Here is a 22940-nt window from a genome sequence, read left to right on the forward strand (position 1 = left end):
GAGAGATGTGGGGTTTAGAGCTCTAAAAGATGCCACAACTACATTCACGGTCATCTATGAAATGCTCATACGATTAAAAAAAAAAAAAAAAAGTTAATGCCACAACACTGAAGACTAGCCAAATTTACATGGCATTAACCAAAAAATTACCAAGGCTATTAAAAAATTTTTTTTGTAATTCCATACAAAGGAAGATATAGACCAGTAGGATATGGTACAAGAAACAAAATGACCTATAGCACTCCTACTACCTGGCTACTTTTTGGGCTGTTTAAACAGAGATTTTCATTAAGCAAAGGAAGCCCCAAGGATAGATTTCATTTCATATGTTCCAGAGTCCTCTTTCCGAAGCATACCCAGAACCACAAACACTGTGATCCTGGGACTCTTAACTAGGATTTCTGTGGGCTCAGTCTAGCAAACATCAAGGACAGAGACTGCTAGAGACCTCATACCCCTGGAAATTCCATTAGAAATATGTTAGCAGAATCTCCAAACAGGATCTATGACCCTTGTGTTTCTGTGGCCCTGAGAAATAAAGAGGGAGTCTATAAGAGAGGCTTCCAGAAGACAACATCTTCTTGTCTCAAGGTTTTAGATAACAAGTGTAAAGTATGTTTATGGAAGCAGAAAAAGAAGTCTTAACTGCTGTTGCCCTTGACTGGTAGGAGTCAAAAGTTAAAGGTCTAAGACATTGATAATAGCTGATATCCTGAGGGCTCAAGAGTAGAGAATACTTTAGTAACAGAGAAGCCAATGGAAAAAGGAAGAAATGACATATATAACTGTCCACTTGAAATTTCAGAAAACCCTAAATAACAAGAGATGAGTAAGATCACAGGTTACAGGGGCGCCTGGGTGGCTCAGTCGGTTAAGCGTCCAGCTTCGGCTCAGGTCATGATCTCACAGTCCGTGGGTTTGAGCCCTGCGTCCGGCTCTGTGCTGGCAGCTCGGAGCCTGGAGCCTGCTTCGGATTCTGTGTCTCCCTCTCTCTCTGCCCCTCCCCTGCTCTCGTTCTGTCTCTCTCTGTCTCAAAAATAAATAAAACATTAAAAAAATTAAAAAAAAAATTTTTAAAAAAAGATCACAGGTTACAAACTTTCTAAGCACAGGAGCTTGTGGTATAGGCAACATGATTACTGGAAGGTACTGAGGATGTGATGGATATACAGTGATTTCAGAGCTCAAGCAGAAAAGACCCTCTTCCCCACTTGTGTTCTTTCAACCCTCATGTATGCACCTGAACTGCCACTGTGCCCTACCCTGCCCTTTGGACATGTTCAACAGGACAAAACGGAGGACATATTGTACTCATCTTTACAAATGAGATTCTCTCCTGAATATTTATACCTATGTGAATGAATCAAACCCCATATGAACATTTCAAAATGTGGGTGAACTGTACTGCTGTAAATACCTTAATTATCCTATTGTATTTCTGAGTCTCTGTGTTACACTGGGTTTTGAAAACAATACTTGGGTTGTGCAGATGGTCAACAACACAGATATATTAATGTGGGTGTAAATTTTGGTGAGCAGAGAATAAAATGGCCCTAGGTAAAGACAAGCCCACAAACAATGAAGAGACAACAAAATAGTCTGATTCTGTTTGTTTCTGTCTTAACTTTTTTCCCAGAAATATTATATACTGAAAATACTGGAGAATGTTTCTCCCAAAACAAAAATAATCTGTCATAACAGAGTTGTGATGGTAAGAAATAGAAAGAAAAAAAGAAAAGTAGGAAGAGACATAAAAATACTATTTTTCAAGAAAATCACTAAGAGCCAACGAAGTGTGGCCATTCCTACAAGCAGCTTCATTCCTTTTGTGCCCACCTGGCTTTTAGTTACATACATAGATCCATGGAAAGGATCTGGTTACACCCCATGTAAGAAGTATATTAATCTAACTGTAGGATCCCAAGAGATGAGAGAGTCTAACCCAACTGTATCTAATGTAGGAAGCTACCCTCTACCACATCTCACAGAATGTTGGGCACCCTGTTTTAAACACTCAATGATAGCAAATAAGCTATATGACCACCTAGTAACAGAATCCACTGCCCTTTTTCAGACAGTTCCAGAAGGTTCTCCATGATCTACTTCCAACCAATATCACCAGCTAGCATCCAATGACTTTCTACGATACCCTATACTGAAGATAGCCACTACCTTACTGAAAGCCTGCTCATCTTTGGAAGGCCAGCATGGATGCCACCTTCTTCCAGATACCTCTCAAAGCCCCAGACAGAACCCACCTCTCTCCTTTGTATCTGTATACTATTCTTTTCAGTATCTCAGTTACAGCAGATATTATTACAATCATCTATTGTTTATCAGACTTCTCACCTATCAGGTCTGAGATTGCAAAAACAGACATTCCCCCCTCTCCCTTGCTAGTTACAACTCAAGGGCTTCTCACAGGAATGTCTATTAAACTGAAGTACAAGAAATGATCATTGCTCTACATCTAAATGCACTTTTTAAACAGCTTTATTGAGATATAATTCACATACCATATGATTCACCCATAACTTAAGGCACACAATTCAATAGTTTTTGGGGCGCCTGGTGGCTTGGTCGGTTAAGCGTCCGACTTCGGCTCAGGTCATGATCTCGCGGCCCGTGAGTTCGAGCCCCGCGTCGGGCTCTGTGCTGACCACTCAGAGCCTGGAGCCTGTTTCAGATTCTGTGTCTCCCTCTCTCTCTGCCCCTCCCCTGTTCATGCTCTGTCTCTGTCTCAAAAATAAATAAACGTTAAAAAAAAAAAAAAATTAAAAAAAAAAAGTTTTTGGTGTTAAAATCACAGGGTTACACAACTGTTACCACCAATCAATTTTAGAACATTTCTGTAACCACAAGAAGAAATCTTGTACACATTAGTCTGCCTATTCCTCCCCAATCCCACCAGCCCTAGGCAACCACTAATCCACTTCCTGTTGCTATATATTTGTCTATTCTAGACACTTCACATAAATAGAACCAAACAGTATGTGGCCTTTTATGACTGGCTTCTTTCATTTACATAACAATTTTCCAAGATTCATCCACATTGTAGCATGTATCAGCACTCTATTCCTTTTTATTCCATTGTATGGATCTACCACATTTTTTAAAAACTTTTTTTGAGAGAGAAAGAGAGAGCAGGGGAGAGAGAATCCTAAGTAGGCCCCAGGCTGTCAGTGTGAAGCCTGACTTGGGGCTCAATCTCACAAACAGGGACATGACCTGAACCAAAATCAAGGGCTGGAGGTTTGACCAACCAAGTCACCCAGGTCCCCCTGAATCTATCACATTTTATTTATTCATCATCATATGGACATTCAAATTATTTCCACTTTTGGACTATTATGCCACTTTAAATATTTGTATGCTTTTTGGGTGGACACATTTTCATTTTACTTAGGTATACACCTACAAGTGGAATCCTCACCAACACTTACCATCTGACTTTTTGATTACAGCCATCCTAGTGTGCATAAATGGTTATCTCATTGTGGTTTTGACTTGCATTTCCCTACTGACTCAGGATTCCAAGCATCTTTTCATGTACTTATTGGCCATATGTACAACTTCTTTAGAGAAATGTCTATTCAAATCCTTTGCCCTATATTAAACTGGGCTATTTATCTTTTATTGTTGAGTTGTAAGAGCTTTTCATATATTATAGATAAAAGTGTCTTATCAGACACATGATTTACAAATATTTTCTCTCATTTTGTGGGTTGTCTTTTCATTTTCTTAGTGGTTTACTTTTTAAAAATTATATTATTTACTGGGGTGCCTAGGTGGCTCAGGTGGTTGAGCGTCCGACTTCAGCTCAGGTCATGATCTCAGTTTGCGGGTTTGAGCCCCGCATCAGGCTCTGTGCTGACCGCTTGCTCAGAGCCTGGAGCCTGCTTCGGATTCTGTGTCTCCTTCTCTCTCTGCCCCTCCCCCACTCATGCTTTGTTTCACTCTGTTTCTCAAAAATAAATAAATGTAAAAAAAAAATTTTTTTTAAATAAAATTTTATTATTTATTTATTTAATGTTTATTTATTTTTGAGAGGTGGGAAGGGGCAGAGAGGGAGACATAGAATCCAAAGCACGCTCCGGGATTTGAGCTGTCAGCACAGAGCCCAACACAGGGCTCAAACTCAAGAACTGTGACACCTTGACCTGAGTCAAAGTCGGATGTTTAACCGACTGAGGCATCCAGGTGCCCCTCCTGATGGTTTACTTTGTAAAACAGGTTCCTAATCTAGATGAAATCTAATTTTCCCCCTTTTGTTGCCTTTGCTTTTGGTGTCATGTCTAATAGGATTTGCCTAATGCAAGACTGTGAAAACTCACTCCTATGTTTTCCAAGCCTATTCCAGTTTAGCTCTTAAATTTAGGTCTTTGATCTGTTTTGTGTTAGTTTTTGTACATGGTAGGAGTATATATCCAATTGTCCCAGTACTGTTTTTTTGAAAAAAATGATCTTGGCACTCTCACCAAAAACTATCACAAACATATGGGTTTATTTATTCACTCTCAATCTTATTCCATTGATCTATAATGCCCATTCTTATGCCAAATATCACAGGGTCTTGAATACAAAAGCTTTGTAGTAAGTTTTGAAAGCAAGAAATGTGACCTCTCCAACTTTGCTCTTTCATTAAGATTATTTTGGCTATTTTGGGTCTCTCAAACTTCTATACACATTTCAGGACCAGCCTGCCCATTTCTGCAAAAAAGCCACCTGGAGCTTTGACACAGTCACCCTGACTATGTAGACCAATTTGGGAAGCACTGCCATCTAAACAAGATTAAGTCTTGCAATCAATCCATAAACATGGCATATCCTTCCATTTATCTAGGTCTTCTTGAATTCACATGCCTTTTTATCATATCTAATGCATCTGTAGATTTCCCTCCTTATTTATTAGTTCTACTATTAAAATAGAAATATATGTACACAAATGCTGCCCATTTTTAAGAGAATTCTGAGGACTGTAAGGATCTAGGGCTTCCCTATTTGTTGGGAATACCTTATTTAGGTATTAAAGTTATTAAGGTTAAGTTTGGTGCTGTTTTTTGAGTGGGGGGTTTTTTCTGTTGTTTCTGTTTTGTTTTGTTTTGAGAGAAGATGCAAGTGAGTGAGGGATAGAGAGAAAGAGAGAGAGAGGGAGGAAGGGAGGGAGGTGGGGCTCACCCGAAGTGGGGCTAATGTTTTACCCAAAGCAGGGCTCATGTTCACCAGAAGCAAGGCTTGAGCTCATCCAATGAGGGACTCAAACTTGTGAAACATGAGAGCATGACCTGAGTTGAAGTCAGATGCTTAACGACTGAGCCACCCAGACATCCCTTTCTGAGCATTCTTTGTATATAACTTACCGAATAAAAAGATTACCAATGAAATGGATGATTTTTAAACTTACACATAATGCACATGATCCTGCTTTTATATATGTAAGCATAAACATACACATACATGTAAGAGCATAGCAAAAACTTTGGAAGAAAACACACCAATGTGTTATAGTGGTTACCTCTGGAACACTGGAACAGTGGAACAATGGAATGAAGAAGAGGACCAGCACTCTTTATTTGCATTATTTTTTTTGCTTTTAAGCTATAAAAATGTTTTCATTTAATTTCTGGTATGATTTTAAGTACGAATGACAACATAAATATGCCCCGGTGAAAGAGTTTTTCCAACATATATCACCCGAAGAGTAAATAACCTAGCTGACCTTGAGATCACAGGTGGTGTTGAGCAGCAGGTTGGAAGGTTTGAGGTCACGGTGCAGTACATTAGCTGAATGGATATATTTTAACCCTCTGAGGATCTGGTAAAGAAAATAGCAGATATGGTCGTTGCTGAGGTGTTGTGTCTTCAAGAGCTTGTAGAGATCTGTTTCCATGAGGTCCTGTACGATATATCTGTTTAGACAGGTTAAGGTAACACACCAATATCTGGTTACATGTAGCAAAACACTGAAAACAAAATGAACCCTCTCCCCAAATGGTCATTATATCATGAGGCCTTACAAGGGATAGGAGAATCTGATGAAAACTTGGTATACCTCTATGGATGGAATCTAAAGTAGTTAACTCTTTCTTAGGTCCTGTGACACAACAGGCATTAATATCTGCCTGATGTGCCCAACAATGGGCCTAGACTGAGCTGAGACAGTCTGTTATGGAAATACTGGCCAATCGAGATGTATCAGTCTCCTAGTACTGCAAGGTGTCTACCATCAACAAACCCTCTCCAAGGATTACTGGAAAGGGTTAGGAGAGGAAGGTGGCCAGCAGGCATCATACACTCCCTCCTCTCTTTGGCCCAGCAATGATCTGTAATACTCTTTATAATGTTCTTTTACCTTCTTGTCCCCCCTCCTTCTCCTTAAGAATCAACCATAAAATCTTTGGAAATACAGACCTAGAACACACTGCTACTAAATTCAGTCCTCTGTGTGCCTGACTCTTCAATTAACATTAAGATCCTAAACACAAGAGAGTATTGGGAAGTCATGCTAAGGGGCTCATGCTGGTTTTGCTCCTTTTGCTTTCTTGACTATCCATGTATCCAAGCCATCTAGAATGTTATCTATGGCTGACATCTTTCTTACAGAAATTATAGAACCCTTTGGCTTTTAACTTCACCATATTATTATTTCATTAGCAGTGTTTTTGCATTTCTCATATTCATTTGTGTAAGTACTGTACATATTATTGTATGTCCCCTACAGATTCATGGGATTCAAAGAAAACAGGATTTGAAAACTTGTCATCTTGAAAGAGACTTGATTTTCCAAGCAAAGCCTTTAAAGCAGGACAACAGGTGGTAGCAGCAGGAGGCATTTCACTTAAAATAGCACCACAACTTGATAATAGAACAGTTTAAAAATGAAAAGGTAGAGGTGAGGTGGGGTGGGGGTGGGGGTGTGTGCACAATGCAAATTGGAAAAACTGGCAGGAATGCTATACTAGCCTGAACAGTAACTCTTTTTTGGCAGACCCTCTTCAGTATACTTAACACTTCTATTTTTCAAATACAGTCTTTACCCAGGCAGTATCATCCTCTGGACCTGTTTAGTCCAGATTTCTAAATGTTGGTCATAATTAATAACATAAATTCAGAGCTGAGTCAGCTTTAAAGATCATGAAGGCTAGGTACCTTAATTCTAAAGATGAGAAAACAGACTTGGAGGTGAATGACATTATCTAAGATCAGAACAGTCTAGATTTGAGCAGGTGATATCCAGGGCACCCACTTTCTTAGTCTACTGTTCATTTCTTGTTACCATAACAAACCATACCTTGAATGGAAAAAAAAAAAAAAAAGACTAAAATGGTGTTAAGATTCTCCATAACTGCACTTAAACAAAGTTTTTGCTGAAACAGAAAAAATATTTGATTTGCCAAAAGACTCTAAAAATAGTTACAACTGATAAAATGAATCAAAGATAAAAATTACACAAATCTTATATTAAATAGCAAGCAGATTATAATTTCCCCTTTAATGTGCTTTATATATACTTTTCCTTTACTCTGACAAGTCCAGGCATTTCAAGTTAACTTTACTCAACAAGGTGACTAATCAGTGGAGTCAGTTGCCTGAAAAGGATACACATCTTTCATTTGCTCGATGGTTGGCGCTCTAATAATATCATTGATTCCAATGATGTTCTCATGTCTGAAGCGCAGTAAGATTTTTATCTCCCTCAGGGTTCTCTGGCAGTAGGTCTGGTGCTCAAAAGGACTGATTTTCTTGATAGCTACTCGAACTTTGTTGACATTATCATAAGCAGAGCTAAAAAAAAAAAAAAAAAAAAAATGGGGGGAGAGATGGCATTTAAAATAGTTCTCAAAACATCTTGGCAGAAAGAATGAAAATTGGTAAATATTAAATATTAGCACACAGGGTAAATACTTATTTCATACATATGAAGTTGTTATGTATATTATCCACAAAAAAAAGACTCAAGTTAGGAAGGATGCAGCTGGCACAATATAGCACATATTCGATCTCAAACTTATTAGAGGGCCCAGCCCTGGCAAATGTGTAGATGCCCACAGTCATAAGCCCAGGCACATGGGTTTATGCCACACATGCACACACAAAACATCTTCCCTCTGATTTTAACAGCAATTGCATTCTGGTGAGAGTAATCATTTGTCCTCCAAAACAACTTCCTATTGTTGCATCACATTCCTCTGACTCAGCAGAAACATCCAAATGACCATCAAACACATCTTTATCCCAAACAGAAATGGACCCAAGAGGATGCCTTGATTGCTTGCATCTACTTGTCTTACTTGCAAAATGACAGGACCGTTATTTCTTTTTTTTAAGGGAACTGTTTCAAGTAATCAATTTGTGTAGGCTTATACAGTTTCAGGACTGACCTTCATATAAATGATAAGCAAATTATTCTTATTTAAGAAAAATGATGATTCTATGTGTATTAAAATGGTATTTAACCATAAAACACAAAAGCCATTGAGGGGGGAAATCACATTTTAAATATAGTATTAACAATACTACATAATTTTAAAATTTATTATAACATCTTAATTACAAAACAACCTTTGCCCTTCAAAGCTCTTCATATACTTAACTACATTTTGTCTTCACAATACCTTTTTAAAAAAAATTTTTTTTAACGTTTATTTATTTTTGAGACACACACACACACACACACACACACACACACACACACACACACACACACAGAGTGAGAGTGGGGAAGGGTCAGAGAGGGGGAGACACAGAGTCTGAAGCAGGCTCCAGGCTCTGAGCTGTCAGCACAGAGCCTGACTCAGGGCTCAAACTCACAAACGGTGAGATCAGACCCGAGCCAAAGTCAGACACTCAACCGACTGAGCCACCCAGGCGCCCCCACAATACCTTTAAAAGTGGAGGACAACAGTGTTTTTATATATTGTCCAGGTTAGATCCCCATAATTTATATACAGAGGATAACTCATTTATGCAAAAGATTAATCTCCCTAGGCCCACTTTTTCCAAAGTATCTTAGGCTTACATCCTTTCTCAGGTCAGTTCTCTTTGTATTTCTCTACCTGGGTACAATGCTGCACTGATAGGTTGCCATCAATAGTTGAGCCTGATAGCTCAACTAAAGCGCTGCTCAAATTGTGGTTCCCAGATCCCTGCATCAGGAACACCTTACATTCTTGTTAAAAACGCTAGTTCCTGGGCCTCATCCTAGGCTTTCCTTTAAAAAAAAATTCCAGTAAAATTAGCATAGTTATATTAGTTTCAGGTGTACAATAGACTAGTTCAACAATTCTATATATTACTACTGTGTGCCCATCATAGTAAGTGCCCCTTCACCCATCGCCCCATCCACCTCCCCTCTGGTACCACCAGTTTTTTCTCTATGTTTAAACAGAGTCTGGGGGTGGGGGGGAAGAGCTCTATTTTTTTGCTGGTCTCTTCTTTCTTTGTTCATTTGTTTTGTTTCTTAAATTCCACCTATGAATGAAATCATGGTATTTGTCTTCTCTGGCTTATTTCGCTTAGTGGCATACCCTCTAGATCCATCCATGTTGTTGCAAATGGCAAGATTTCATTCTTTTTTATGGCTACTTGAGTAATATTCCATTGTGGAATTCCATTCCACATCTTCATCCATTCATCTACTATTGATGGACACTTGGGTTGCTTCCATATGTTGGCTATTGTAAATAATGCTGCAATAAACATAGGGGTGCATGTATTTTTTCAAATTAGTGTTTTCATATTCTTTGGTTAAATACCCAGTAGTGGAATTACTGGATCACATGGTAATTCTATTTTTCATTTTTTGAGGAACCTCCATACTGTTTTCCACAGTGGCTTGCTTTTTTTCTTTTTCTGTCTTTTTTTTTTTTTTAAAGAAATTTAACCAAAATATTTGGGTAATCTTATAACAAAACCTATAAAGTATTTTTCAAAAGAGTTCCAGGGGAGTCTGGCTAGCTCAGTAGGAAGAGTGTGTGACTCTTGATCTCGGGGTCATTAGTTCAAGCCCTACGTTAGGTGTAGAGATTACTAAAAAATAAATAAACTTAAAAAAAAAAAAAAAAAAGAGTTCCACAGCTGCTACACAGGGCTTTCAGTTCTTTCCAAGCTGACCTCAAGGTCTGACTCTAAATAGAATTCCAAGTAGAAGCAGTAATAATTATGCTTTCAATTTTATGATGATTTTTAATCTTGAGTGTTACTATCTTGTGATCAATAATCTATTTAATCTTTTATATAAGAGCTTTTCATTTTAATAAATATCAATATCTGGGGGCACCTAGATGGCTCAGTCAGTTAAGTGTCTGACTCTCAGTTTTGGCTCAGGTCATGATCTCACGATCTGTGAGCTGGTGTCTTATGTTGAGCTTTGAGCTGACAGCACAGAGCCTGCTTGGGTTTCTGTCTCACTCTCTCTTTGTCCCTCCCCTGCTCACACATGCTCTCTCTCACAAAATAAATTAAAAACATAATAAATAAATAAATAAATAAATAAATAAATACGTGCATAAATAAATAAATAAATAAATCAATCAATAAATAAATCTGGTCCGCTGACTGAAGCAATGAAGTAACACTAGCAGGCAATAAGACATTGCTTTTTGTTTCTTCAAGTAAATGCTACAAATCTAAAATAGTTAAATGGGTTTATTCTCAAGTTTGTGCTCCTATAATGGTATTTGTCAGTCTACTTATTCTGAGAATTACTAATGCATTTGTATGACTCCAGCACAAAACTATGCTGTAGGAGGCCCCTTATTTTACTCAACTTCAATTCTCCCACATTACCATTAATAATGGACTCTGGGGTGCCTGGGTGGCTCAGTTGGTTAAGTGTCTGACTTCGGCTCAGGTCATGATCCTGTGGTTCATGGGTTCAAGTCATGCACTGGGCTCTGCTGATGGTGTGGAGCCTGCTTGGGAGTTTCTCTCCCCCCACTCTATCTCTGCCCTTCCCCCACTCACACTTTTTCTTTCTCTCAAAATACATAAATTATGTTAAAAAAATATATATATATATATGGGCACCTGGGTGGCTCAGTTGGTTAAGTGTCCAGCTCTTGATCTCAGTTTGGGTCATGGTCTCATGGTTTGCGGGTTGGAGCCCCACATCAGGCTATGCACTGTTAGTGTGGAGCCTGCTTGGGATGCTCTCTCTCCTTCTCTCTCTATCCCTCCCCGGCTCATTCTCTCTCTCTCTCTCACAGAATAGATAAATAAACTTAAAAAAAAATTAAGGAGGGGGCACCTGGGTGGCTCAGTCAGTTAAGCCTCCGACTTCAGCTCAGGTTGTGATCTCACAGTTCGTGAGTTTGAGCCCTGCGTTGGGCTCTATGCTGACAGCTCAGAGCCTGGAGCCTCCTTTAGATTCTGTGTCTCCCTCTCTCTCTCTGCCCTTCCCCCACTTACACACACTCTCTCTCTCAAAAATAAACAAACATTAAAAAAATTGTTTTTTTAAATTTAAGGGGTTCCTGAGTGGCTCAGTAAGTTAAGCATCTGACTCTTGATTTTGGCTCAGGTCACGATCTCATGGTTCATGGGTTTAAGCCCCACATTGGGCTCTGTGCTGACAGCATGGAGCCTGCTTGGGATTCTCTCTCTCCCCCTCCCCTACTTTCTCTCTCAAATAAATAAATAAGCAAACAAAGAAACCTTGAAAAATAATTTTTGACAATATATGTATATTATTCTCTGGTGCCCCCAATACTTTGAAATGAAATGTATTTCCTTTTTTCCCCAAGGAGTTTATTTTTTCAAATGTTTATTTATTTTTGACAGAAAGAGCAAGCACAAGCAGGTGAGGGGTAGAGAGAGTCAGAGAGAGAGAATCCCAAGCAGGCTCCACACTGTCAGCACAAAGCCTGACATAGGGCTCAAACCTACAAACTGTGAGATCATGACCTGAGCCAAAATCAAGAACTGGACACTTAACTGACTGAGTCACCCAGGTGCCCCTTATTTTATTTCGTATTTTGAGAGAGCGCACATGCATGCATGGCCATGAAGGCGAGTGGGAGTAGGGGAAGGGGTGGGGGGAGACAGAGAGAGGGAATGAATGAATAAATCTTAGCAGATTCCATGCTCAGTGAGGTTCCCAGCATGGGGCTCAATCCCAGGACTCTGGGATCATGACCTGAGCTGAAATCAGGAGTTGGGTGCTCAAATGACCGAGCAACCCAGGGGCCTCTCAAAGATTTTATTTTAAAGTAATCTCTGCACCCAACATGGAGGCTTGAACCCACAACCCTAAGTTCAAGAGCTGCATGCTCTACTGACTGAGCCAGCCAGATGCCTGGAAATATATTTTCTTAAATAAAAGAATCACTACTCAAATCTTATTTTGCTTTGGTTTGCTGCATGAAGGCCTAAACCACTGATTTTCAGTTCAGCAGGCAGAAGGATACGTCATTCAAACAAGCTTATTCAATACTGAGAGTATTTTCAGAACTTAAAACTCTTTTTGGGTAATTAAAACCAAGAACATAAGTCCAACAGAAGAGAACACAGGTGTAAAACAGTTATAAAACACTGGTTTAAATTCAACATTATAAATTTCTAGTTTTACTTAAACAGGGTAAACACAGCCATAAATTTGCTTTCAAGCACAAGATTGCCAGGGAGAGTGCTTATGGTCAATGTGCCCCTCCAACTGTATCAACACTAGACACCAGATGATGAAATAACCCCTTTTACTACGTGAGAAGGCATGAGATCCTCCCCACTGGTTCTCACTTGAAAATAAGGTATGACCTGTCCATGGCGTTGCGTCCTTTTCTAGCTCCTTTTTGGTGCCACAGAACTGATCACAAATAATTCCCCCCTTTTCCATAACAATTCTATATTTGCTCATTTCTCCTTAGATTTCTCAGTTTTGTTTTATATATTTTATTTTGCTTTACCTTCTACCATGGACTTTTTGGTATCTCTTACTAGTTTTTGCTTTAAAATCACTTTGGCATTACCAATTCTTTTCCTCCCCCACCCAAGAACTTAATCTTTGCTCATCTCCATTTCCCCCACAACTAACACAATGCTTTTGCCTTAAATGTGTCTCTGTAAACAATGTATGGTTGCAGTTTAGGATCTTAATTGTATTTTTTTCTTTGAACTCATAAACTTGCTGTTCTCAAAAACAAAAATTCAAAGTTAAATAAATTGTTCAACGTTAAGAAAAGGAAAAGCTTCCTAACTCATCTCTATAAGGTCAACAATCTTTAAGAATAAAAACTGATGATGATGAGAAAGAAGTAAAACTCAGACTAAAAACTAATCTCTTTTGGGGTGCCTGGGTGGCTCAGTCAGTTGAGCATCCAACTTCAGCTCAGGTCATGATCTCACAGTTTGTGGGTTCAAGCCCCGCATCAGGCTCTGGGCTGACTGCTTGCTCAGAGCCTGGAGCCTGCTTCAGATTCTGTCTCCTTCTCTCTCTGCCCCTCCCCTGCTCATGCTTTGTCTCACTCTATTTCTCAAAAATAAATAAAATGTAAAAAAAATAAAAAATAATCTCTTTTCTAAGCACAAGCTTGAAAATCAACAACAAAAAAGAGTAATTTGACACTACATTAAAAATCCATTATGTCCAAGCCATAATTTAACCTTAGGAATTTAAGAATGGTTCAATTAAAAAAAAAACAGGGGCACCTGGGTGGCTCAGTTGGTTAAGCGTCTGACTTCGGCTCAGGTCATGATCTCACAGTTCGTGGGTTCGAGCCCCGCATCGGGCTCTGTGCTGACTGCTCAGAGCCTGAAGCCTGCTTCAGATTCTGTGTACCCGCCCCCTCTCTGCCCCACCCCTGCTTGTGCTCTGTCTCTGTCTTTCAAAAGTGAATAAACTTAAAAAAAAAAAAAAAAATTAAAAAAAACCCCACTAAAATAAGACATCATGTCAGCCAGACATTTCTCCAAACAAGATACATAAATGGCCAACAAGCATATAAGAAGTTGTTAAACATCACTAATTATTAAGGAAATTGAAATAAAAACTGCAACAAGATATCATCTAATACCCATTATGATTGCCAATATCCAAAAATAAAAATAAAAAATAAGTGTTGGAGAGAACATGCATAAACTGGAACTTCTGTGCACTCTTGGGAATGTAAAATGGCATAGTCACTATGGAAAACAGCATGGAAGTTCCTAAAAAAAGTTCCTAAAAAAACCTAGATTACCATATAACCCAGCAATCCCACTTCTGGGTATATATCCAAAAGAACCAAAATAGGATCTCAAAGAGATATTGGCTTACCCATGTTCACTACAGCATTATTCATAATAGACAATTGGAAGCAACACAAATGTCCACTGATGTGTGAATGGATCGAGAAAATGTGATGTATACATATACTGGAATATTATTCAACCTTAAAAAGGAAATTCTATCACATGCTACAACATGGATGAATCTTGAGGATATTAACTGAAATAAGCCAGTCACAAGGTATTATATATGATTCCACTCATATATAGTATCTAAAGTTGTCAAATTCATAAAATCAAAATTTAGAATAGTGGTTACCAAGGGAAGGGAGGAGATGAGAAGATAGGTGTTCAAGGGTACAGAGGTTTTTTTTGAAAGATGAAAACGCTCTACAGATCTGTTGCACAATGATGGGAATATATACGTAACATTCCTGAACTCTATGCTTAAAAATGCTTAAAATGTTAAATTTTACATTGTGTTTTTTATTACAGTTAATTTTTTTTAATTTTAAAAGGGTACAACCACTATGGAAAACAATATAAAGGTTCCTCAAAAAATCAAACATAGAACTACCACACAATCCAGCAATTCCACTCAAGGTATCTATCCAAAAAAAAATAAAAACACTAATATGAAAAGAGACACGCACTCCATTGTTCACTGCAGCATTATTTACCAATAGTGAAGATAAGTAAACAACCTAAGCGTCCACTGATGAATGCATAAAGAAGATGGGTGATATATGTGTATTTATATGTTATGTATGTGTATATACTCATTTCACTTGTAAGTGGAATCTAAAACACAGCAAAACAAAACCTAGATTCATAGATACTGAGTACAGAGTGGTGACTCCCCAAGGGGAAGGGGCTGGGGGTGGGGTGAAATGGGTAATGGGGATCAAGAGATACAAAGTTCCAGTTTTAAAATAAGTAAGTCATGGGGATATAATGTATAATGGGGAATATAGCCAATGATATTGTATTAACTCTATATGGTAACACATGGTAACTAGACTTATCATGGTAATCAGCAATGTATACAAATGTTGACTCACTATACTGTACACATGAAACAGAATATTGTATGTTAATTATAGTTCAATAAAATATTTTTTTTAATTTTTAATGTTTATTTATTTTTGAGAGAGAGCATGAGTGGGGGAAGGGCAGAGAGAGAGGGAGACACAGAATCTGAAGCAGGCTCCAGGCTCTGAGCAGTCAACACAGAGCCTAACATGGGACTCAAACTCACAAACTGTGAGATCATGACCCGAGCTGAAGTCGGATGCTTAAGACTGAGTCACCCAGGTGCCCCAATAAAAAAAATTTCAAGGGAAAAACAAGGCATGTTAACAACGAAAATATTATACATTTCAATAGATGTCAAAAAAGAATGGCAGTGACTACATGAACCAACATATGTGATAAAATTGCACAGAACATACACACACAAATAAGTGCATATAAAATCAGTGACATATAAATGAGCTCTATAGACTGTATCAATGCCAATCTTCCAGCTGTATGCTATAATTTATACTGTAATTTATGACTGCAATATAAGATGTATCCCTGAGAGAAATTGAGATTTCTGTATTATTTCTGACAAATACAAATGATTCTATAATTATCTCAAGATAAAGAGTTTAATTAAAAAAGCGTCCATCAATGGGGCACCTGGGTGGCTCAGACGGTTGAGCATCCGACTTCAACTCAGCTCATGATCTCACGGTTCGTGAGTTCGAGCCCCACATCGGGCTCTGTGCTGATAGTTCAGAGCCTGTAGCCTGCTTCGGATTCTGTATCTCCCTCTCTCTCTGCCCCTCCCCCGTTCACGCTGTCTCTCTCTCAAAAATAATTTAAAAAAAAAAAAAAAGCTCCCATCAATAGGGGAGTAATTATCCATACGGTGAAATACTTTGCAGCTGATAAAAGGAATGATGTGGAAAGAGCTTCAAGATCTATTCAGTGGGGGAAAAAAGCATGGTCTAACACTGGAAAATATGCTATCTTTTTCTAGTAAATAATAAAAGATATATATTAACATTTGCTTCTGTATGCATAAAGAAGTCTGAAAGGATACACAGGAAGTAAAGGAGGGATGGTGCAGGGTCAGAATGCCAAGCCAGAGTGGGACAAGATAGGAGAGCAAAACCCTTCACTGTATACCTCTTTATGTATTATCTTGATTGAAGAGCCATGTGAACCTCTTCAAAATATAAAAAAAAGTTCTTCTTGATTAGGGGGAAAAAACATACAGGAGAAATACTAGTGGAATACTGACTAGAATACCTACCCTTTAAAGGAGGAAGCACAATTATTTTGAAATTCTTGAAATTAAATTTAATAAAAATACTTGAAAAATAATTAATGGAAAGAAATGCAAAATATCTTTATTTAACCTTGTTCCCACCTGAGAGAACAGAATAATCTTTAAAACCGGAATTGGGTAGGGGCGCCTGGGTGCCTCAGTCCCTAAGCAGCAAACGGGCCAACTTCAGCTCAGGTTCTCATATTCATGCGTTTGTGCCCCGCACTGGGCATTGGGCTCACTGCTGTCAGCACAGAGCCTGCTTCAGATTATCTGTCCTCTCTCTCTCTCTCTTCCCCTCCCCCACTTGCACTCTCACTCACTCTCTTAAAAATAAACATTAAAAAAATCTTTAAAGGGGTGCCTGGGTGGCTCAGTCGGTTGAGCGTCCGACTTCAGCTCAGGTCACGATCTCACGGCCCGTGAGTTCGAGCCCCGCGTCGGGCTCTGGGCTGATGGCTCAGAGCCTGGAGCCTGCTTCTGATTCTCTGTCTCCCTCTCTCTCTGCCCCTCCCCCGTTCATGCTCTGTCTCTCTCTGTCCCAAAAATAAATAAACGTTAAAAAAAAAAAAATTAAAAAAATCTTTTAAAAAATTGGAATTGGTATATTATTTCTCTCTCTCACTCCCCCCCCACCCCCCGAATAAAGGGGGGTTTTATATTCAGTCTTGGGTTAGTATTTGCTATGTACCAAGGACTATTCTAACAGGATACAAAGACTATAAATAGTACCCTCCTCTTGAGGAACTCAAGCTATTGACAGCCAGTCATCTTACATAAATCTAGCCTCAAGTTCCAGATGAATCCTGACATCCATAAATCGTGGGGGATGGGAGTAAATCAAGGCTGGAGGTGAGCTCAAGGCTGGAGCTCACTCAATACTCAAAACAGAATCCTAGTATTCAGCAATAAGAGGGAATGAAGTTGATATAAACAACACAGAGGAATCTCAATTATGCTGAATAAAAGCCAGACCATCAGAAAAGTACTTCCATTCATATAAAATGCAAACTAAAATGGGATAGAAACCAGATCATAGGGTTGCTTAGGGCTGGGGAGGAGAGGGAGCTGGTGGGCCAGAAGGACTACACAAATGGAAACTAGATACTTTGGAGGTGATGTATATGTTATCTTGGTTGACAGATTCATTGATGTACAATGTACTGTACACTTTAAATATGTGCAGTATATTGCTGATCAATTGCTCTTAAGAGAACAGTTCCTAAAAAAAGGAACCAAAGCTCTTTGAATGAATATGTAGTCAATTCCGGAGGCAGGGTGTGTGGGAAAAGACAGATTCCAGAAACATATTTGATCAGTAAACATGGAAGGAGAAGCCCACAAAATTCTGGAGATTATTTAACAGAGGTTTTGTGATCACTTAGGGAAGAAAAGGGAACCAGCATGAGTCAATTATGAACAAGTCATGCTAAAACTAACTTCATTTCCTGTTTTGACAGGGTTACCACAACAACATGAGAATGACACCAGAGCTGTGGTGGACTCAAGCCGCACTTGTCAAGCACTTCCCATCTGTAAGACTTTATGTCAGGACTGGTGATGAAAACACTTAACAATCCTGCCCTTAAGAAGCTAAGAAGTTTATAATTTAGTGAGGGAAGGAGACAGGAAAAGACAACATATAATGCCTTTACCACAGTAAAGCACTTCTGAAACCCAAAGAGAAGCTGGATTTGGATTAAGTCCAAGTAAGGATATTAGGAGAAGATTAAAAGAAGAGACCTATAGAAACCATATCCTGAAGGATGAGCAGACTTCTGAAAGAGGAGCAAGGGCACCAAGAAAAGCAAGAGGTTGTAACATGTGGAAAGGAAAACGAGCAGGACATCTATGGGAACTGCGGCCCTCACCCAGCCAGGCCCCTCTCCATAGAAGTGTTTATGGGGTCTGGAGAACGTGCCCATCAAGAGCCCCAGTATTCCCCATCGCCTGAATCTGCTTCTGAGGCTGTGCAGGCCTCTTCCAAGGCAGCTCTGCTGAGAGAATGCTCCTCTAGTGTGTAATACCACAGAGTGGCCAAAGGGCAGCTGTTTACGGGGTGTGCACTGCACCTGGTCTGTCATGTCAAGCTGGGTGTCCATACACACAAGCTCAAGCTCACGGCAGGGCATAGCCCTAGGGCTGGGAAGAGAAGAGGCCTATGCTGGAAGCCTGCTTTCCTGGAACTGCTGGCACCGAACTCCAAGAAGTCCACAAATGTGTGATTTAAAGCTGACCTTACAGTCTTTAATAAGGTTAATCTGTGTGGTAAAAGGATAGAATATATTATATTTAAGGTTTCTTAATTTTATTTATATGGTACGTGGGGTTCCATATTAATTCTCCCCTGCCCCCATTTGTATTCTTGGCACACATTAGGGCTGGGTTTGAGAAGTACAAAATAAAGATGGGGCATTGGGAAGGACAAGGACTGTCTTCAACTCCTGATTTTAAAGATCTAAGGATGTCGGTGGGTGATTCAAATGGAGGAAGTGAAGGTTCTCTGCTTCTAAGAGCATTAAGGAGAGATCAAGGTTGGGAATAAGATATCAGAATTGTTAACAGAAGCCAACTGGGTAGCACTGCTGAGGAGAGATCATGTTAAGAAAAGAGGTCTGAGAATAGAACTCAGGAGCAGTCAGAGGAAGAGTAACTGGCTTAAGAGAGAAAGTAATAAGTAATAACGGAATGAGAAGAGAACTCTTGTTGTCCAACTCCAAGGCTACATGCTAAACCACATACCAGAACCCGGAGAGGGTGGGGTTTCAGAAACCAAAGAAGGAAAGAGTTCCAAATAGAAGACACTAACAAAGATAAAAGCTGCAAAACATGCACTGAATCTGCAATGAGATGAAAAGTGGTAACGTGGGTGTAAGTAAGTAAACGGAGGGGAATGAGAATAGCAGTGGAAAGAGTACAGCTGACTATTTTTTAAAGGCAAGGAGGAGGAGAATGACCGGCAAATCCAGGTGAACTGAGAGGCACAGGGTATTATGAAAGCAGTGGGTGGTGTGAAAGAAAAGGCTCCCCAGAGCTAGCCAGGGGGGGAAAGAGAGCGTGAATTATAAGCAAAGCAAGTGCAAAGGTGCAGAGGCCTGAGGGAACATGGGGCAATGGAGTGTGGGGCACAGGGATGGACATGTTGGGGTTAAGGCTGGAGGAGTAAGACTAGAATAGAATTTGCTAAGGGAGAAACGGTAACTTTACAATGAAGAAATCCAGCAGATCACAGTTCATACCATCAGTGATATCACATGAATATTGTGAATTCCTTGACAGGATGATATAAGAAGGTCATTTCACCTCTATGATATTCTTTCCCCAAACCTGTAACCCCAGTCTAATAATGAGAACCTCAGACAAATCCAAATTGAGGGATGTTCTATAAAATACTTGAGCAGTACTCCTTAAAACTGTCAAGGTCATGAAAACAAAGGATGAGGAATAGTCACAGACCGGAGGAGACATGACAACAAAATGCAAGTGGTATCTTGGGGACAGAAAAAGGCAATCAGTGAAAAAGCGAAATGTGAATAAAGTCTAGAGTTTAGCTATACTAATGTTGGTTTCTTAATTTTGATAAGCTTACTACAGAAATGTAAGATGTCAACATCAGGAGAAACAAACTGGGTGGGGGCATATGGGAACCCTCTGTATGATCTTTGCAACTTCTGTAAACCTAAAGTTATTCCAACATAAAAGTTTATCTGACAAGGGAATTCCACTAAATGGTACCTCCAAAACTGATGAAATAATTAGCATGCAAATAACATGGGCTAAATTTAATAAGTAGAGAAGGAAACATAAGCATTCCATTAATAGCTATTTCAATCTCCCATTAAAATAAAGGTGAATGTTTGATGGAATAAAAATATTCCTAAAAAAGTAAACTGAAAACTTTACCTAACTGAACTTTAACTCAGTCCCCCTTTGCCCCTCCCCCGCTCACTCTCTCTCAAATATTTTTTAAAAAGACAAAAAAAAAAAAGAATATGGATGATAAATGAAGAGAATTACTGCAGCACAATGTAAAAGAACAAAATTTGTATTGCCAAAAATAAGAATACATTATGGAATATTAATGTAACAGGTCACTGTGCAACCATTAAATGAAGTATGAAGATCACGTTAACTAAGGGTAAGATTCAAAATAAAATCAAAGACTGAAGATTAAAAATATCTATCTAGAGGAAGCAATTTATGAAACAAGCTACGATGATGGGATCATGACTGATTTAAGACATAATTTAAACCATCTTTTGTCTCATATCTGTCTACTCCAGTGGGAGAAAAAAATAACCAATCAAGTGTAAGTTGTAAGTTATATAAAACAAGACAGCCTAGGGGCGCCTGGATGGCTCAGTCGGTTGAGCATCTGACTCTTGATTTTGGCTCAGGTCATTATCTCATGGTCTGTGGGGTCGAGCCCCGCATGAGGCGCCACACTAACGTGGGGCTCCAAAACGTGGAGCCTGCTTGGGATTTTCTCTCTCCTCTCTCTCTCTCTCTCTCTCTCTGCTATTCCCTCTCCCACTTGCATGTGCTGTCTCAAAATAAAACAAAAAACAAACAAAAACAAGACAGCTTTAAAATAAGGCAATAAACTGAGAGTTCCTGAAGTTCTAAATACCTTCGCAGGCTTTTCCTTCTAGCCATGATGAAAGAACACGAGCTCATGTATTCTCCTACCTTCAACAAAAAAATCCAGACAATATGTATGTGAAACAAATTTTTAGAACTCCAACAATGGGCAAGATTAGTCCTATGACTACCCTGGCTAACTGTCTGGAGTTTCCTGGCTGCAATGAAGAGAAAGGAAACCCAAATGGAGCCTGACTATCTCCACGAGTGTAGGACAATTCAAATTTCAAGAATCAAGTTAAGAATCTGCTGGGCAATCTACAGGACAGGAGAGAATTTCAGAGAAGTTTGAGGAGATCAGCAGAAGGTTTTGAGTCTTCAGCTGAATAATGATCAGAAGCACATGCATAATGAAACTCCAAGGCTGGGGAAGGAGCCATTAGAAAGGAGCTGATGGAGGGGCGCCTGGGTGGCTCAGTCGGTTGGGCGTCCGACTTCGGCCTAGGTCATGATCTCACGGTTCGTGGGTTCGAGCCCCGCATCAGGCTCTGTGCTGACAGCTCAGAGCCTGGAGCCTGCTTCGGATTCTGTGTCTCCCTCTCTCTCTGACCCTCCCCCGTTCAGCTCTGTCTCTCTCTGTCTCAAAAATAAATAAACATTAAAAAAAAAAAAAATTTAGAAAGGAGCTGATGGACTAATTAAATTCACGTGGAACAGGGCTGGGACTAGTTCCTGTCCTATCACCAGGAGGGGGAAAGACCGCCTACCACATAGGCAAATAGATGAGTCTTCAGAAAGATACTGACTCAGTGCTGTCTTTGATTAAAGGCTATTCTGAACCTGCCCCAAAATGCTTAAAAGTAGGGGCACCTGGGTGGCTCAGTCAGTTAAGCGTTCGACTTCAGCTCAGGTCATGGTCTCACAGTTTGTGAGTTTGAGCCCTGCATTGGGCTCTATGCTGACAGCTCAAAGCCTGGAGCCTGCTTTGGATTCTGTGTCTCCCTCTCTCTGCCCCTCCCCTGCTCATGGTCTGTCTCTGTCTCTCAATAATAAATAAATGGTTAAAAAAAAAAAAAAATTTTTTTTAATGCTTAAAAGTAAGCTTTGAAAGAATTGAACTGTACCTTAATTGCATCCCAGAGAAAAGGCCCCAAAATATTTAAAGGAATACCAAAAAAACCTAGCACTCCAGTAATGTAAAATCCATGATGTTTTACATCTAATCAAAACTTTACCAATATTCAAGAAAGCAAATATAATCCATAATGAAGAGAAAGCTAATAAGACCCAGAAATTACAGAGATGATAGAATTAGTAGACAAGAATGTTATAACAATTATAAAAAGAAAAAAGAAAGTAGAGCACGACAAAGAGAGAAATGGAAAGTATAAGAAAGACTCGAATTGGGGCACCTGGGAAGCTCAGTGTCCAACTCTTGAATTCTGCTCAGGTCCACGATCCCTGGGTCATGGGATGGAGCCCCTTGTCTATTTTCTCTCTCTTTCTGGTCCTCCTCCACCCCCAGCTTATACACGCATGCGTACGTGCATGCTCTCAAATTAAAAAAAAGAGGGGGGGGGGCGCCTGGGTGGCTCAGTCGGTTGAGCATCTGACTTCAGCTCAGGTCATGATCTCGTGGTCCGTGGGGTCGAGCCCCGTGTTGGGCTCTGTGCTGACAGCTCAGAGCCTGGAGCCTATTTTGGATTCTGTGTCTCCCTCCCTCTCTCTGACCCTCCCCCGTTCATGCTCTGTGTCTGTCTCAAAAATAAATAAACGTTTAAAAAAATTAAAAAAATAAAAAAGAGAGAGAGAGAGATTTGAATTTCTAGAGATGAAAAAA

General features: G+C 39.5%; 1 protein-coding gene across 3 annotated transcripts in view; it reads right to left on the reverse strand.

Moving 5' to 3' along the window:
- Window positions 1-22940, reverse strand: part of MAPK1 (mitogen-activated protein kinase 1) — a 108714-nt gene that overhangs the window by 36067 nt on the left and 49707 nt on the right. For 2 of the 3 annotated variants that reach the window (XM_042962517.1, XM_042962519.1), the window contains exons 2-3: window positions 7603-7785; window positions 5720-5909 (exon numbers count right to left, since the gene is read on the reverse strand). In XM_042962517.1, coding sequence (XP_042818451.1) covers window positions 5720-5909; window positions 7603-7785 — 373 coding nt within the window. Of the gene's footprint in view, window positions 1-5719; window positions 5910-7602; window positions 7786-9056; window positions 9181-22940 lie in introns of those variants that run through there. The other variant, XM_042962518.1, reaches the window with a different exon arrangement.

This window comes from Panthera tigris, chromosome D3 (assembly GCF_018350195.1).
Source record: "Panthera tigris isolate Pti1 chromosome D3, P.tigris_Pti1_mat1.1, whole genome shotgun sequence".
NCBI classification, from domain to species: domain Eukaryota; kingdom Metazoa; phylum Chordata; class Mammalia; order Carnivora; family Felidae; genus Panthera; species Panthera tigris.